This window comes from Ciona robusta, chromosome 3 (assembly GCF_009617815.1).
Source record: "Ciona robusta chromosome 3, ASM961781v2".
NCBI lineage: Eukaryota > Metazoa > Chordata > Ascidiacea > Phlebobranchia > Cionidae > Ciona > Ciona robusta.
Genome location: NC_143237.1, coordinates 2326588 through 2345228, shown reverse-complemented (window position 1 = coordinate 2345228; position 18641 = coordinate 2326588). Strand labels below are relative to the sequence as shown.

At 37.8% G+C, this 18641-nt stretch overlaps 2 protein-coding genes across 3 annotated transcripts in view; both read right to left on the bottom strand.

Moving 5' to 3' along the window:
- The window catches only part of LOC149737637 (dynein beta chain, ciliary-like), a 52145-nt gene extending 50155 nt beyond the window's left edge, over positions 1 to 1990 (bottom strand). Inside the window, exons 1-5 of the mRNA XM_089875429.1 lie at positions 1781 to 1990; positions 1379 to 1581; positions 1093 to 1211; positions 620 to 813; positions 101 to 272 (exon numbers count right to left, since the gene is read on the bottom strand). Coding sequence (XP_089731555.1) covers positions 101 to 272; positions 620 to 813; positions 1093 to 1211; positions 1379 to 1581; positions 1781 to 1803 — 711 coding nt within the window. The 5' untranslated portion in view covers positions 1804 to 1990. The remainder of the gene's footprint in view (positions 1 to 100; positions 273 to 619; positions 814 to 1092; positions 1212 to 1378; positions 1582 to 1780) is intronic.
- A 592-nt stretch (positions 1991 to 2582) lies between these two features.
- LOC149737636 (uncharacterized) lies at positions 2583 to 16758 on the bottom strand. 2 transcript variants are annotated; one of them, XM_089875432.1, is made up of 9 exons: positions 16597 to 16758; positions 15201 to 15292; positions 10887 to 11018; positions 9956 to 10126; positions 9577 to 9786; positions 6573 to 6677; positions 4208 to 4687; positions 3751 to 4119; positions 2583 to 3392 (listed from the first exon to the last, which is right to left on the bottom strand). In XM_089875432.1, the coding sequence occupies exons 3-9, from the start codon at positions 10960 to 10962 to the stop codon at positions 3250 to 3252; spliced, it is 1554 nt and encodes a 517-aa protein (XP_089731558.1). In that variant the 5' UTR covers positions 10963 to 11018; positions 15201 to 15292; positions 16597 to 16758; the 3' UTR covers positions 2583 to 3249. The 2 variants fall into 2 exon arrangements, with proteins under 2 accessions (XP_089731558.1, XP_089731559.1); XM_089875433.1 differs by lacking the exons at positions 2583 to 3392; positions 3751 to 4119; positions 4208 to 4687; positions 6573 to 6677 and adding an exon at positions 7389 to 8933 and having other exon boundaries at positions 16597 to 16752.
- Positions 16759 to 18641: the final 1883 nt, after the last annotated feature.

The window sequence follows — 18641 nt, the reverse complement described above, 5'->3', positions numbered from 1 at the left end:
GACAAGCGAAAGAAACACGTTACACCCAACTCTATGAATACCATATCGAGTCAAATTCGCGGAGTTTATTAAAGTTAGTAACCCCATAGTTTCATTTTACCTGGTTGTAGATGCATTCTAAATTTGCACACTTTGCGTTCCAGAAATCTATCTCCACACTGGGGCCAGGATTTTTTCCTTCCAAAAGTGGTTGTGCTGATTCTTGCTTAAGCACATCACGTACTTGGTGACTCCAGTCAATAACAACAGTCTCGATAGCGTGTAGAAGTGCCCTGGTAACATAGCAGATAGTTACTAATAAATTCAACCAAAAACTCAACCCAAAATTATTCACTTACAAGTTATATATTTATGAGGCCAATGTGGTAGTTTGTATGTAGGCATGAGGACGAGGTGTATAAAACATAACACACATGTCACACGTGCAACTATGCAAGGGTGTATTCAGGGAACCCCTCTCTTAAAAAATTCTAAATATGGCCTTGCATATGTAAATATTTTATAACGACAGTTGTTGTCTACTTGTCTACACGTGAATAAATAAGACACATTTCATATTCTTTTCTACGAAATAATAGAGGGATTTTCGAGGGGGGTTTCCCCACATAATTCCACCTACCTCCTTTCTTCTGCCTTCGCATCGTCGACTTTTTCCGAACCAACAGGTAGCGGTAGAAGGGTTTTCCCCTTCACGTGACCAGCCACAACATAAACCTTGCTCTTCAGTTTGTGCACGTGACGTAGTACGTCATCAGACACAACTGCAGGCCACCGTTGGTGGTTGCCATCGTTCGAAAGTAAGTGTGATAGAAACTGCATGGGCAATTTGTTTGAGTTTGACGTCATTGGGGCAAATATAAGTTACGACAAATCGAAAATGGTACTGTTTTAAACAGATAATTGGATTTATATACGAATTAAACAAGGGCCACCTGTACACTAAATATAAAAGTTGACTTTGTTGAAATGTGGACAATATAGCGTTTCTAACTTTATCTGCCGTTGCGGTACGTGCGTCTGACAACTATTTTAAGCGTTTAACTTCTGGACAACAGTAACACTATAATAAGCCAGCAAAAAAGGTTATTCTACCTCGTCTACAAGTGGTGACATATGGTCGAGTGGAATTTGAGAAATATCTCCAACTATCAACTTTGAACGAACGTTATCTTTCGTGATGCCAACTTTCTCTTTTTTCACGAAGTAGGTTCCTTGAGGGAAACGAAAATATACATTTAAAAATGACGGTAAAATAAAGTAAACGTAAATCAGATTGTATAAAAGTGATTACGTACGATAAAACGCTACAGTTTCTAAATTTTTAGAAATGCTTTCAAATTTTGTTTAACCCCGAAAAATCATTTATAGTTAAATTCACCTTTTTGCTTTATAGAGGTGGGATATGAATAACTCGGAGAGAGTTGGCCCGCACCGGTGAGATAAATTAAAAGGCAGAAAACGTCAGTCTTGTCAAGAAATTCTTGAATTAATATTTTGGACTCTTCTTGGACTAACATCTTTACCCATTTGTCTTGTTTCAAGTTTAATGTCTTCAGCGTTTTTGACTGAAGGTAATCCCATCTAAAATATAAAGTAGAAATATGAATAAATTAGTGCTGTCCTTTATTATTATACGTCAATAAAAACAATACGCGTGAAAGAACTCGAAATATGCGTTTTTTAAATAGTGGTATTGCTATACTCGAAATTTTCAGCAAAAGTGTGTCGACCGAAAGGTTTCCCTGTAATCAATTGCAGTAGAAATGATTTGCACACTTACCGCGGGTCAGTGACTTCCGCCATCTTTTCCTTTATCTGTGCGTGGATTCTACCACCAGCACACCAGGGCTATAATTGCCCTTACTGAACTAATCGGCAGTTCTCAGCTACGGAAATGCTCCAGAATCTGAGATTTGACGGTTTCGGTTTAAATTTACCTGCTGCATTAATTAAATTTTTCTAATTGTCTAAATATTCTAAAGAACAAACAAAGATTATTACGTCATAATCCAACAATGTCTGACGTAATTTATAAATATTTTAAACAGAATTAACGTAACAAATCGTATACTATGCATAACAAGCAATAAAATCGCTTCTACAATCGTAAACAGCGCGTACTAAACTCCTCCTGCTTCGTTCACATAAAAGTACTCAATGCTGCAATTGCCTATACACGCTTTCCTTTAGGCAAGTTTATGGTAACGTTGCTTTCTGCTAATCCCTCGCTACTGATCACGCTTGTTGCACATTCGCTCAAGGAGAGCCCCTTCCAGATACAAGTGGTCTAGACCGCACTTTTGTTACTTGTTCATTAGCCCCATTTTAGATTACAATTGCAAAGAGAAACCGAATTCCCGGCTCCTCAGCTGTATCTGAAGTACAATGTTCCCATCACGTTCTAAAGTGTCACTTGAATGATGGAAAGTGTTCACTGGAATAGGTTTTACTTTTAATTTTACCCACTGTGTGTCATGAAGGCTTACATAGAAGTTCGTTTCGGAAAATTTGGGAATTTTTGTTCCAACTGCTGACTTGTACAAAACACATGACATTGCACAAAAAAAATTAAACTATATACGTACGGTTTCAATTGTATTGCACACAATGTAAAATCAAGGATGGTTTAAAATAATAATTAAAAGTAAAAATCGGTCAGGAACTTGATTTAGAAACCGGACGAATCAAAAATATACGCTATATAACTATTTCGGATGCAAAATTTCATTATATGAATTTAAATCTTACCAAAGAGTTTGATCTTACGTGATAGCAATATGATATGGCAAAAAGCCTAATGTGTACATTGGTGGGAGGTAGTAAGGTAAAATGTTGTGAAGTTCGGTCGTTACGATAAAAAAAGGTGGCTCAACCCAGTGCTTGCAATAAAGTTTCATTCGTCAATTGTACCTTGCAATATGCAATTTCTTAAAATGAGCAGAACGCACAATAAATTAACAGAAAAATAAAAATAAAAGGCATCACAGCTCACAGCATTATTGCATAGAGAATTAATTACATTTGCCTACTGGCATTGGCACCAAGAGACTTTAGGAACGTTAAAATGGTGCAGTTGAATAGGTAGTGTAAGTGCTGGGTGATCAGTATCCTAACTTAGTAACAGTATTTGCTGTACAGTGCATTGATCTTGAATGTCCTTTCCCTTGGACTGTCTATGTTTTCCCTGCTTTCTCGCAGGTGACGTTTACTGTGGCGTTATAGAGTCTGTGCAATCCTGCACTGGAACTACTATATGGACAAGATTTTGGCAACAAAAATCGATATTAAAAAGAAGATACAGCTTCTAAACATTGAAGAACAGGTGGACCTGTTTGCGCTGTTTCTTTTATAACACTCCATTCCAGGTTGGCATAATTTTTCACAAAACTGACCTAAAAATAAAATATAACCATTGTTAAGTGATTCTTACAATGGATTTTCGTGTATATCTCATTTATTCTTGGTGAAATGAAGATAAAAATAGTATGTAACACATAACTTAACTTTTTGACAATTACCATACTGCTAAAACATACTACATAAGCATTAAAACAAGTCACTGGCGTTACACATAGTACTAATATATATAGTAGTGTGGGGGGAGATGGGACACCTTTTCATTCAATTTCTCGTACCATTTGGTAGTAAACCGTTGTAATTGTTTAAAACAAGATCAGAATATCTGGATATTGTGTACTGGAAGTGTCCCATCTTAGCCCCCACCCTAATGTATGTCTTGAGTAAACTTACCAGTATATTCCAGTGGACACAAGCAGATGAAGCCGTAATCCTTTTGCAGTTTACACACGCCTTCGTTGATACAAACGTTTACTTCACAAGTTGAACTGTCAGCTCTTTCTGGCTTCAAATTTTCAGCAGAAGTATGGATGTTGTTAGTTGTCTCAACCAGTGGTACTTTATTAGAGGTTGATTCTATCTTTGACGTCACAGCAACTGACGTCATAGAAGTGGTTACATCACGTATACGTCCGAACCGAGGAAGATTTTTGCAGCCGAGTAGTTCATCGCTGTAATCGCCGCAATCGTTGTACCCATCACACCGATAGGTGGCGCTAATGCAGCGCCCGCTGACGCAACGAAACTCGTTCAAATCACATTCTAAAGGATCAAACGAAAACGTTTAACAACGTACGGGAATAAAACGTTTTATATCTATCCAAATAAAAAATCTTTTAGGGTTACTCACCACATCCTATTTCATCAGATCCGTCCGAACAATCGATGTAACCATCACACAGCAATGCCCGTGGCACGCAGTCGCCCCTGGTTGACCTGCACTCGTATTCAATCTCCGGAATACATTTCTCTGAAATCACCACGTCCGGCTTTGTAGCAATGTCGACGCGTGACGTTGAGGGTTCGGTTACGGCGTGAGTGGTCTGCGGTGACGTCACGTTTTCTGTGGTGACCTCATCAGTAAATCCCGCCGCTGTAGACTCGGCGACAGTTGGTGCCACCGTAACAGTTGAGGTGATGTCATCTGAAAATGTCGACGATACGTCAGGGGAGCTTGCGTTTACGCTGTCGTTGTTCGGTTTAGTGACGGTTGGCTGGTGAACAAGTAAAGTTGCAACGGTTGATTGAGTTTCCATCGTCGCTGTTCCGCTAAGTAAACCAGCGATCAGCAATACACTCGCTGACCCGATTGGCTTTGGCGTCGTGGCCACTGTAATGAAAAATGCACATTCAATATTTTTTAGAACTCTAATATAAAATCTCTGTCTTATAACGCTATATGTTAGTGTATCGCAGAGTATAATACATGTATGTTGTTCCCAAAAAGCAATTGGGTTTCATTGGTGTATATGGAATGCAAATTTGGTTTACAAACCTACAGACCAGACAAGTAGTCAAACTTATTAACAAGACAGTATTTTCAATTTTTAGAATTATCGGAAAGGTAAATTGTAAAACTCTATGTAGGACTAAAACATACTAAAATCGAAACCACGCAGAGTTATTCAAAGGCCCACAGACGTTTGCTGCAAATCCTTCCGCAGTCTTACGCTTGCTGTCTATGGTGGACGATTTGGTAATTGGTGCGGAAAGTAACGTGCAACAGACTACGTCATCAAGACGAACCCCACAGCTATTTTACCGAAAGATCAATTCTTCTGTAAGGCCTAAATTACTTTTTCTTAGTATCCACATCTACCACACCATATTGGTATGTACCTTTATCTAATCGCCACGATCTCTTACGTAGCATAGTTGTTCACCAGTGTACGAAATATGCGTGGTATAAATGTCGATAACGAATGATTGATGACCAAGTTTTTTGCACTCATACATTCACCATTGTTTTTACCGATTATGAGTTTGTTTTCCATACATACAGACAGCGGTGTTTAAACCACAGGACAATGAAAGGGGGTGTTATAACTATTAGAATTCAGTTCCTGACTCATTAAATTCAAGAGGAAAATTACACAACAAGTTACTCAGCTGGTTACGATGACATTTTGAAATGTTGGTGGTAAAATTTAAAAGGAACGCCACGTTGGGTTAGGCGAGCGAAAGTGTGTGGGTGGCGTCTATTCTTTGAAACCCAATAACGACACCAAACAAACGTATAACACACACATTTAAACAAAAAGACCGAAAATCGTATTGTTATGCCATTTTAAGAAAGGGTGGGGGAAGGTAACGCAGATTTATCATAAATTCCTATCTCTATGGGGCTTACGACATACAAACCGAAACCACCGAGCTACTACAAAAGGCGTTCTGTTTTAGCTCGGTGACGTAATGGGAAAACGCAGTGGTTGGTTCGGATTGAAAGACACTGAATACGCTACATCCGTGTAGCGGAGGGTTGACGTAACCTTGTTGAGTAGGGTTACTGGTAATTAATTTACTGTCTTGGATCCTAAAATACTCGTGCATTTCTCCAAATGTCCAAAATAAAACCATTTCGCAAGATCACGATGTGTCTGCTAGCCAGGGATGCACCCGAGTTATATTTGCCAGCGAGTTTTAATTTATCGCGCTACGTGAGGACTGACATTTGGCCTGAGGGTGCAAGTTATGTGGACTCGAACTTTCCACGCCAGCTGTGCTTAAACAAACTGGGAGTAAAGCGGCGAGACGTTTACATGGATAGACGGTGTACGTTGGCTATCTTATATTCGACAGTCCCCAATCCTGTTACTGCCACGATCAAAATAACCTTTTTTATGACGTTACAAACTACAGCAAAACATTAATCATTCAACAAAACAGAATGCAAAATTTACGAAATTTTTCTGTCGAGTTAAACTCTGACACTCCTATTTACAAATTCTCCGAGCGCGACATACTCAAATATTTGTGGCCGCTTATGGAATATCAACGCTAATACCTGCTCGCTATATTTAACAATGCAATCGCGTGTCTGAAATCGCAAACCAACTTATTAATGACCGCATAATAGGCCTCTATTCACGTGTCTGGGTTTGGTCAAATATTATTAATAGCTTTGCACTGCTAGGACAAAGCAGTAAGGTACAGTGCTTAAGGAATGACTATCTCTATGGCAGCTACCGGTGTTGTGTAAGAAATATAAAACAAACCTTTAGGCGCTGAGCTTGATTCCAACGTTGTGTTTGTTGGTTGCTTAGCAACGGTAGTAACGTCATTTGATTCCGTCGGCGCAGAATTTGTGGTGGAAAGTCGCTCTGAACAAAATTGACCAATAGTTTATTTTTCTATATTTTTAGCACTGTTCCTTTTTAATACAGTAACTAGAATTAATTGCCCATTTGTGTTTGCTAAAATTCCACGATATGTTTGGACGAAAAAGGCATACAAAGATGATTTTGCTGTTTATCTTTAGACGTCCTATTTTTGTACAAGTATATAGTAGGATGGGAAAAGATGGGACACCTTTTTATTTAGTTTTCTCGTCTCATTTGGTAGTAAACAAAGAAGATTTAAACTTTTTTATAAAACGGTAGCATCCTCACGTCTCTAAAAAAGCGTTGTTAATTGTTTAACATACGATTAGTGTATCTGGATAATAGGTGCTAAAAGTGTCCCATTTTCCCTCACTGTATATTTTTGTTATGTACTGTAATAGTGTGTGTGCGTGGGTAGCAATTCCAAACCTACTGCATATTGCACTATTACTCTGAATCAATTTGTCGGGCGCTTGACAAGTTACAAATTTTAACTTTTAACAGTAGGTCCTGTTTTCAGCTGTAAATTCCACAGTTAAAACAATATCGACTACTGTTTGTTTTGTAACTGTCAGTGACATTTGAGTCCCTATTTCTAAACGTGAAATCAAATGAGACGTAAAGCGCCTTTTAAGAACTCGATTGACTCCGTATATATATATAGTCAAATGTTTAGTGATGGCCGTTTAGTTTATAAAACACAACAAAAACTTGAAGAAAATATTTTTTTTATTAAAGAAAGAATAAAAACAACACAATGACAATAAACGTAACTGAGTATATATTAAAATGAAAAAGCTCCAAGGTTGCATAAGAGCAAGCACATTAATAAAACAGTCATGAAACTAAGACGTTTTTCATTCAGAAACATTACTAAAAGTTAATTAGCATACACACCAGGTGTATTCCTTATGGCAAGGTCAAAGCAGCATTTAAGATATTTACCAGCTTTCCAGTACTACAGTATTGAAGAAATAAAACACTTCACCATGTGCTATTTAAACACAGACATTTAAAATGCAGCTTAAATTATGTAAAAAAAAAACTAAAAAATACTGCGTGCCTGTCAAAAGTAAAACAAGAATAGAATGTTGACATATAAGGAGAGCAAGAAAAAACTTAAAAAATAGAAAGAAATAAAGATAGAAATAGTTGGAGGTATTGTGTTTTAATATTTAGTTCAGGCTTCTACTCCTTTACTGGAACCAGCAGCAGTTAACTATCCGTCCGCTTCTCGTTACTCGCGTGTGTCATCGACATTGTCATGCTGACTGTTGCTTAAATGTGTTCAAAGAACTAACTCGAGATTTATTCGAATCTTTGGTTCCTTTGATCGTTCGGAGGTGTTAGGTGAATCGTTCGCGGAAGACGAATGATCCGACCCGCCAATTTTAATGCTTAAATTAACATTGGAGTTGTCCAAATCAGAAGCTGCCAGTTTGGTCATCTGTCTCATGAGTTGGCCGAGCAAACCTTTTACCTTTTTCCTTTGTTTTCGTACTGAGGATTGACGAAGGGCATGTTTGCATGGTTTTGTGGTGGAGGTCGTTTCCACGTTTTCAACTGTGGCAGTTGTTGCAGTTGCAGTTGTAGTTGTTGCTGCTGTAGTTGTTGTAGTTGCTGCTGTTGTTGTTGTTTCTGTTGTCGATGTGGTAGCTGTTGTTGCTGGTATAATCGTCGACGTTTCAGCAGCAGGTACAAAACCCCCTTCCCCAGCTAACATTGCCACCATCATTGCTTCGGCCTCTTCGTTTGACAACGTAGATGGGTCTGGAGCATAATGTACAGACTCGGTTTCCCCCAACTCGACTGCTTGTTTGTCGTTAGGTCTTTGCTTGTACACAGCGTTAAATGAGTGTACAGAAAACTCTTGTATGGGCTTGATAGGAATCTTCACAATGGTCGGTTTCTTTTTAACCACAAGTGTAGGACGGTTGTGCGAAATTAAATCGGGGAACACTGGGGTTTCAGTGTTTCCAGTTTCAGGAACATCAGAGTTCAAGTTCGCGGTTTGCTCATTGCTGTATTCAGTGTGAGACGGTAGGGGGACCACTGGCTTCTTTTTTGCATAAAATATGTTGTTTTCTAATGGGTCTACAATGTCATTTGTGCTTGTACGAACTTCACTATCTGAAGTTCTAATCCTGGTAACTTCTTCTTCGTTGTTGGAATTCGTGGTGGAAGAACTGGGTCCAGACATTCTAATATCGTTGTCATAAGACGCCGAGTAAGAATGAAAATCAGGTCTAGCAGATCCTGAAAAAAAAACACAAGGTTTAAAAACGCGAATGCTTTAAAGAATTTCATGCAAAAATGAATACATGCTTAAATAAATGAAAGTGCGCAAACAGAATGAGCAAAAAAAAGGTGCTATGGCGGGACAAGTGACATGCTGCTCGTAGTCGCATTGGAAGAGTTTTGTCGAAAGCGAGGTTTTTAGTGATTAGGTTCGGTACGTAAGAGTTAGTGTTTTTAAGTCAAGCAACTGTCTCACCTTGGCAATTTCCTCGCTTGCTTCTCATGTTTAGACGGAAGGCGTTTCTTCGTTTGAACATCTTGCCTAACTTTACGAAACCCTGGCGTTCTAGTCTAGTATAACGTAACTATTCTGTTTATATCTAATCTATTCTTAACCGTGTCCGCATTAAAATACTGCTTTCGAGTGAATACGAATACCATACTATCTACATAATCAAATTCCGGTTTGTCTAGTCAACCTCCGCGCTTATTTCGTCCCGCCACAGAACAATTATAATTTAATTAATTAAAACTTTAATTCGTTCTTTACGATTGCACGTATGAAGTTGACATGGCAAGTACGAGTGGCAATGGTGATAAAAATGAATGCAGAATTAACATTGCAGCTATGTATGACAGTGAGAATGAGGTTACAAGTTACCGTGGCAGTTCATTTCGTCTTCCCCGCCAGGACAGTCGGCTCTTCCGTCACAGAGAGTCTCACTGACAAGGCAGAGTCCTGGGTAGCTAGGGCACTGGTAAGTTCCAGCCTCACAGTTCCCATAGTCAAAGTAATCTAATGGATCGGCAGTAGTTGGTGGGGCAGTATGGATCATGGGTGATGGCGATTCAGTTGTCGTTCGTCCGTAAACTAGAAACAAGTCACAGATTTAATACATTTTTCAAAAGTTGTAAAAAAAAAATTTCTAACTAGCAACAAAATATGTTAAAAAAACGTAACGCACATTTCTGCCAAAAGTTGGGTTATGCATACCAATATACGGTGTCAAAAATATACTGTATGAAAAGTTTTAACTTACTTTTGCAAATTTCCACGTTTTCATCCATTCCATCTAAGCAGTCTTCAAACCCATCGCACAAAAGTGAAATCTCAATGTAAATATGTTCACCGGGACAAATGTAACTCGGTGTATCGTTCTCTTCTAACTTATAATCATCAACGTAGTCGCTGTTGTAATCGTCGGTGTAGTCTGCAAATAATATTGACCAATAAGCAACAACGAACCAATGGATGTGTATCAGCTGTATCGAATAATTTAATCAAGTCTAGGCAGTTAGTAAAACGACTACATTTGATGCAACGGTGGCTAAGTTTGTGTTTATCAAGTACGCTTCACTATATCGGGCGTATGAAAGTATAGGGCTACAAAGTTGTATGCATTCTTTTAGAGTCTCATTTAGACTGTCGATTCCAAAATATACTACAGTGTGATATAAGATGGACCCCGTTAGCATATAATATCCCAAATTTCCAAATCGTGTCACATATACCCACGCTCTTTTATATAGTCGTGAGGATTCAGTTATATAATTCTGTAAATATTAATTGTTTACTACCAAATGGGATGAAAAAAAACAAAATAAAAACATGAACTATCTTACCCCAACCCATAATATATAGTTTTTTTAATGAATTTAGGTGTGATAAATGTAAAACTAAATATAAATTGTGAGTGATAAGTTTCAGAGAACTTTTAATATATTGCGCCTACACATTACATTGGTAAGATTTCTATGCAAACAGTAATTGCCTTTGCACGCATCAATGCAGATATATGTGGAACAGCGTGTGCCGTTGCACCTGCTAAAAGTTTCCCTTTTGTGGGAAATTGTTGGCTCTAATAGTTTCCTATCGCCGCCTATTTGTAAGGCAAATAAAAGAAAGTTCATATTTAATTTAATTCAGTAGATCGATTTCAAATTGCGCAACCGTAAATTGGCTTAACTTACCGTAAGCTGTACCTGCCAGCACGACTTGTAGGGATAATGAAAGCAGAATGAAGATTGGTAATCCGGTACAATGCATTTTTCTTGTGGTTAGTTTGTTTAATTAGCAGCTGTATTAGTCTTAAGCGGTGGTATCTGAAACAAAAGGAAAAAAATAATTTAAATTAACTATATCGGAGTCTTGATTCCAAAAAAAATATCAATTATCTTAACCTGACATTTGCCCTTGTGTGTTACCTCGTAGATCCCTGCATTATAACTAAGATACTGTCTTAACATCCATGATATTTCTAATCTAATTGATCAATTCCGTTTTTACATATATACGCGGGAAATGCGCGTGGTAAATTCCATATTACGCAGTCGTATATACGTCACCAGTATTCCCATGATGTCACTAAAACGACGTTACGCCATATGTACGTGTGATACCGGTATGCTCGGTACGCGACTGGCGGTTCTAATTTCGATACCTTTTATTCTGGCAAGCTTATTTCACGTGAACTCTCTTAACAAAGGTCGATGCTATTGAAATCTTATTTTCAATTGATCAAAGTGCGTCATACACGACATACACCCGAACCTGGTATATGCTGGAATAATGAACATATTTAACTCATATTCATTTGAAATAACGGCCTATTGAATTTAAAGCGATAATTGCCCTTTAAGAGCTCACGTCCATAACGCTTATTGCCTCTCCATCTTTGGAACTGACTCTGTACATAAAGTGGCTTCAACTAAAACCTATTTAAAATCTATCACTTTACTGAGAAGAGTCAAGTGCGAACATTGGCCGGGAAGTGGGTGACCGTTGAATCCGGCTTATCCACGCTGGCTGACTTACCAGATCGCTTATTAACTTTTTAACTCCATTACGTCCGTTATCAAGCTGACAACTGGCGCGAATGGAATCGTAACTCTATATATATTATAACTCAATCTACCGAGACGACGGGTTATCGAAGAAAAACATTCTTGTCTGGCACTCTCTCACCTAAGTGCCTTATAAGGAGTTAGTCTCTCGACTTAGTAAAAAGTAACTAACGTCGCTGCGAAGAGTGATACTGGAGTAACAATGACTCATTAAGCCGCGATAACCAAATGCTACGTAAAAAAATAGGCATTCGACTTCGTAAACGATATATTTAAGCAATATTTATGACATAATTCATCAAGGTGCAAAACATATACAGCGACTATATATAGAACTATATCTCTTTAATGATTAACTGATTCAAGTATCATTGTGTAATATCTCTTTGTTGTCTACATATCCAATGGCATTCGAGATATAATATTTCAATTAGGTATTATAACTACAAAACAATAATATGTATCTGATCTGCACGAATGATGTACTTGTACAGCTTTTAAAATATACACGTTTGTTTTGTAACGAGCTAGATTGAAAACGGATTCTCCCATCATTTGTAACGAGAAACCCTGCTTGATTTTAATCTCTAAACGTGTCCAGATTACTGGTAAGCTATTTTATCAACAGCAGTTTATACGATGTTTGTATTTGTTGCGGGATTAATCGCATAAACTATCAATATAAGCTCCTTATTAAACTGTGCTTGAAACATGATAGTGATACGAGAGAATAGCATGTGTAAAGTAACAGTTGCTTTATCATAAGGTCGAGTTTTTGCTGCTCTGTCGTTTGCACTATCAGTAAACCGTGACTGCTGTTGCTATTGCAACAACAGCAGCAGCAAAAATATTTCCAAAGCACTCGTGCAAAGTAATCATGCGATAGCAAAGAAATGTCAACAATACTTGAGCCTGTAATAAGCATAAAGGTAATTCGCACTTCGGCATAAAGCGTCCGCTGTTGCGTATTTATACCTCGTATTTCGATTACTTTAATGCAAACACATTTAACTGCATGGACAATAGGCTAACAGTTCGACTTTTTATTGACTCTACAATTAACTGGCATAACTTCAGGTCCTGTTTCCGGGCCCGGGGTTGTTTGTGATCGTTTGTGGCCCACCAGAAACCAAACAAGCCGTTGTACAAATTTGCCCAAGTTTGGAAATGTACGGTATTTTTTCGCGACCTCTTTACCAAATATACTTTGGCGACCTCGCGATTACATCTATGCTTCCAAAATGCGCGCGCAATTACGCGATGAAATCACTGGAAACAATAGATGTGATTGTGTCGTTGCAGTCGCCGTCGCTGGTAACGCACGTCCGCAAACAGCTCGGTAAAAACTAACTTACTCCGCCTGGATACGGGCGCCAATGTCTGGCGGAATTCTGTCACTTTTCCGGTCTCAAATGATTCAACGTCTAGCCTGAACTTCAACGGCTTGCTGCAGTGTTTCACGCGAATAAGATCAGACTTTTGACCTACAGCGAGAGGTGGGTGAACTAATACATTACTGAGGTTAACAACTTCGAGAACTTTGCAAAATAAATTCGGCAACACTTTTCAGCGTAAATAAGTAAAACACTGTACAACGTCGTTTACGAAGTTTAACTTAACAGCTGTGATTACCTGTACTCACGCCCACGCTTTGTCTATGTGCTCGCAAAACATCTATATACCAATTTTAAACCGAAAATATTTTTTGGTCGTCTAAGAATCCGGTTTGGATAGACAGGCATTCGTCGCGTGGTCGAATCAAACAGCCTTAAAATGAACCGTTCTCAATATTTATACGGCCTAAATATTTAGCGAGGTTTCAATGTTTACACAAGCTCTTTACGCCCCTTCACACACCCTGGCTGTCACAACTTTAACATCTAGCATGATATTAGGCGCCTTACTCCGTGTACCTCATTCAAACGTGTTGGCTTCGTATCTGAGAACCGCCGAAAGTATTTTACGCCCACTGCAACGTTTTAAATTAAGAGCAATTCAATCAAACGCCGGCCAAAGGCACAATTATAAAGCACATTTTCTGCGGCGTAAAATTAGCGCTTGTCGAGAAATTTACCAAGAAGCAGCATCTGCGTTAAAACGAAAATAGCAGCGGATTCTGTGGCTCGGTGTTCTGAAACTTTAAAGCAAGATTGATAGCAATGTGATCTGAACTGGAAATAGTTTTAGCTGAACCGATTTTTCCAGAATTAAATTGACTAAAAATGCTGGTTCGAATTTAAATTTGTTACGTGTTTTTAACATGATTAAAAATTTTCAACAACAGTTACAAAAACTACAACAGTGGAAAATTAAAAAAATTACCGGACGACGAATTCGGGCGACTTGTATTGCATATTCAACGTCGCAAACACGCATATACATACTGATAAGCTTTTTGTAACGCGTGTTATGTTCGGTTTAATTGACTTTCCTGTCACGGACCCGAGATACCCCGTTTGAGTGGCCACCTTAGATTCGACTTTTATGGAAAGTCTGAAATAAGGTTCCTGGAATTTGAGAAACGCAGATTCGCGCTTATCGGCTTCTTCTTAAAAGCGATGACATGTTTAATACGAAACCCGCCACATACCATCTACGGAATGCCGCTGGCCAAGTAAATGGGATTAGCAACTCAATTCAACCCCGCAAGCAGGAAGTTTTGTCGACGATTGGCAAGTTTGTGACTTTTTTCTTTGACTCCCATATGGCAAATATTTTATCACAATATTTAACATTGGCCGGTTAGAATGATTGCAGCTGCAACTTTTGTGCGCTGGAATGCCGGTTCTTTCTTTTCTCTGCCTTATTTTTGGGAGGTAAGTCAAATAAATGAGACGTTATGACAGACCACCACTGTGCAAATCACACGCTCGGATAATAAAACTAAAGCTGTTTAGAAATTCCCGGCAAAAAGCTTTTATAACGAGGGAATCAAATTCCACGCATTTTTTGGGACCGTGCGTTGGCCAAAATAAGATAGGCTGCACGCGAAGAGTATTTCTACGGAAATATTGGAGTGAAAAACACATCGGCGCAGACAGCGGCACTCAATATTATTTGACTAGACGTCTGGACAGCAGCGGGGGATATATTATGCTGTGGTACAATTACCCACCACAACCAGCGCAGCAGTTTTAATGCGCAATGAATCAGGCATACGACTATCGAACACAGCTGTAAAACAAAGCTTGTGGTGTATATTTTACCCCACAGAACGTTGGTACTTATTTTAATACCAAAAATACATTGAAATTCAATTATATCGGACTCCCAAAACAAGTCAGTCTTATTCGCAGCAGTTTTCCTCAGCAACTAAAATCCTCTATGCTGAAAATAGTACCACATATTCAGCTTGAGCTTGTAGGTTTGTGAACCTGGCATTTTCGAGGCCGATTTTAATCTTATATAAGCAGAACCGAAAAAAGCAAATTTACTCCTTACCACGTGACCGCGGTTCCAGTCATCTTACGGTTTCGAACTTGTTCTTCTTTTCACTGTGACGTCACACAAGGATTTTTTCACGGAAGTATGATCTAGGTTGATGGAAAATTACAAAAATTTTTTTTACAAAAAACTATACAGCAATATATAAATAATCAAGATTCTGGTTATTTTTAAGATAAAAATGTATAAATTAAACAATTTTACTCGCTTTAATGGGGTTATAATTGAGGTAACACGAAGTAATTGCCTGTATGCGGTCTCTCACGGACGCTTTCTGTTATACCTCTCAATAGTTTAACTATGGCAAACAAATTCGCGATGATTTTTGGAAATATGATTGTTATGTAATAATGCACCGTCATCATACGTCACAGACGTAAAACAAGACACGTTTATATTTATCGAGAATCAAAGAACAGTCACGAGTTACATGAATAGAATACATAACGTACCATTTTGATATTTTAAACTATAGACCTTTGCTGAGCATAAAACAAACAGTTATACTTTGAGTTTTTTTAAAGAAGAAGTTAAATCGCGTGCGAGAATTCTATTTGCTAGGAGAAGTTTATTCTTTTCTACCGTTGCGTCATATACGTCAAAAGAAATTCTCCTTAGCGGTTACCAGTAGCTGAATAACTAATTGTCATTGTCCTACACCACAGTAACGTGAGAATATTGTGTTTACTTATCTGCTAAACGTTCTTGAGAAGTGTCCCGCCTTTAACGAGAATGTAATAGCTATGATAACAAGTGACAGTAACCACGCCATTTGTTTTACACACCTATTCCGCTGATTAGGAAAACACACGAAACACAGGCAAGAATGTAACAATATTTGGACAAACATTTTTCGGAAATGAATAAAAGTAAACACTTGTGTCTTACGAAGACATACTTTCTTCGCGTTGATCTTGGTTAAGAATGTATGCGTTGGAATTCAGCAGTTCAAAGTACAAGAAGGGTTAAAATTAAATATCCGGTGAAATATACATTTACAGTCAAACACAGCTGCAAATCATTGTATCTTGGCTTAACAACGGATATTGCCAATGATACAAATAATCCTAATGTTTGTGAGATGGACTCGCTAAGACCGAATTAGTTGTTTTTTTTATATTGTTAACTTTATAGATAAACGTATTGAGATCCAAAGCTATAGAAATTATTTTACAAAATACAGTTTCTATGGCTTTGATGTAATCTATGTCATAGTACGCCTGATAAGATTATAAGTGATCTATACTGCATCAAAACCGAATGCGAATGTAATATACACTTATTTCGCAGCGTTCGACAGGTAACTATATAAAATAACCATAAAAACTCGCAATGTGCAAACATGCATTGTGTTTAAGCTAATATACAAACTATTCAGATATACAAAACTCACCAGACGTTTCTGTCATTTAAAAACATTTCCAACGTTGACGGTTTCCGTAAAAAGTTGGAAATCACCGGTTCGTTCTTTGAATGGAAAACAAGGTTCAAATCCTGACTCCGGTGTCTCCAAATGTGACGCAAAATGTCCCAAAACGTGGCCAGTGACAACAATTACTTTGTGGTTTGCGTCTGGAAACGAAAAATCGTGGTGAAAGTGTGGCATGGCTGCCATTTTGAAACGGTAGTTTCGTTGTTTACATGGGAAATATTGGTATTATCCATGGCTAATTTAAAGTCGTGTTGTTTTTGACAGATGTACATTTTGGTCTCTGCTAGGGAGAAGTTCGTTTTAACTAAACAGTGAAATTACATTAGAACTGATTTCACTGGTTTTTCCCAACGGGGTCACTGAATAAGGCAACCCTATCATCAATTATGTACTTTGGGGTAAATGGGATAGCGTTAGCACCCAATTCCCATATTTCCTAATCGTATTTTTAACATTTAACAACGCTCTATTATAGTGGCGGGGTTACGGTTATAATTCCGTAAATATTCTTTGTTTACTACCGAATGGGACAATAAAAGCGGATGAAAAATGTTCCATCTTACCCCTTCTTATTATATATGATGGCTATATATCGACACGGGAGAATTATATAAAGAAAGGATTAGGTTCAGCACAATTGGCGTAAAGAATAACGCTTTACGTTCGCGTTGATTGATAGAGGATGTATAGTAATAGGAAATACGTCAATTTACTGGGAGAATTCTACAACTAGTAATCCTATGCAAATAAAACTAGGAAAACACATTCTACGTTCATGTCAAAGGAATATTATGGTTGAAAAATATTTGGATCGGTGCTAGCTGAGTTATTAGTCATTTCTTGATTTACCGCGGAGAAACATGCGAGCAATAAAAAGGCCATGTTTGGGCCCAAATGAGATTTTTGTCCTGGGAGCGAAGTTTTAACAAAACACGTCAGTTGTTTATCTTTGAGGAAGCGTTAAATATGTCGTCATATAATAATGACCGGTACATAAGTAAGACTGACTCACAAAATGTCGGCGATCGCAAACACAAATGACGTCACACCTTTTCTTTCCAATTTCCGGTATCGGTTTTGAAATAAATATGACGTGAAAATCTTTTTGCGGTACATGGTAAACAATTTGAGCAAAACAATTTAAATTTTAAAGCATGCTGTACATATAGGGTAACGCTTACAGATTCCATATATATTTTATAATTTGAAAATATTGCAAATGTAGGTGTCTTGCTTACATAATTGCTTATTCGTTTGGCCTAAAATATTTTATACATTTATCATTTGATTTTATAAATACAATTGCTCAAGCCTATTATGTCCCAATAAGTTTACGCTACTGAGAAATCAAACCTATAGATAAAATGTGATGACGTCAACCCTAGTTCGGCGTACCAATAACTAAAATAAACATGTCAAAATCGTGGTACAAACAATTATTTCCAGTTTAAAATAAAAATCAAATACGACAACCAGTCATACGCCATTTTAAAGTTAGGCAAAAGCCATATATGGGCTTATATATGAAAGTTAAAATTGTAATATTTGTTCTTATTTTTGGGTGTATTAAATATAAAGTAGGGTAGGGGAAGACGGGACACCTTTTCATTCTATTTTCTCGTCTCATTTAGTGTAAACAAAAAACTCTTATTCAATTATAAAACCGTAGCCTCACGACTCCAATAGACCATTGTTAATTATTTAAAACACGATCAGGATATTTGGAATACTATGTGCTAAAGGTGTCCCGTCTTATTCCACCCTACCATATCTATACCACGTAGAAGACTCAACAAAAAAGGAACTTTTTTTTGAATTTACATTTTTACCCTATCGAGACCTCTGTAAAGAAAAACACATAGAAAAAACACAAACAACTCAAATTAAAATCCGGAAAAATCGGAATGTGTACTGAAACCCAGCGGTCGAAGGTCGCCACTTAATTGAGTTATTAACTGACATTTGAGTGTCTGCGTCATGACAACTCGATTGCCAGGAATGTCACG

What these genes read in the sequence shown, in the direction of transcription:
- LOC149737636 (XM_089875432.1), bottom strand. Translation starts at nt 10,962, where the DNA reads ATGCATTGTACCGGATTACCAATCTTCATTCTGCTTTCATTATCCCTA. An exon ending in AGACGAAATGAACTGCCACG is followed by an intron (nt 6,678 to 9,576) that starts GTAACTTGTAAC and finishes AATTTTGTTCAG; the next exon opens with AGCGACTTTCCACCACAAAT. An exon ending in GTGTCCACTGGAATATACTG is followed by an intron (nt 3,393 to 3,750) that starts GTAAGTTTACTC and finishes TTTTATTTTTAG; the next exon opens with GTCAGTTTTGTGAAAAATTA.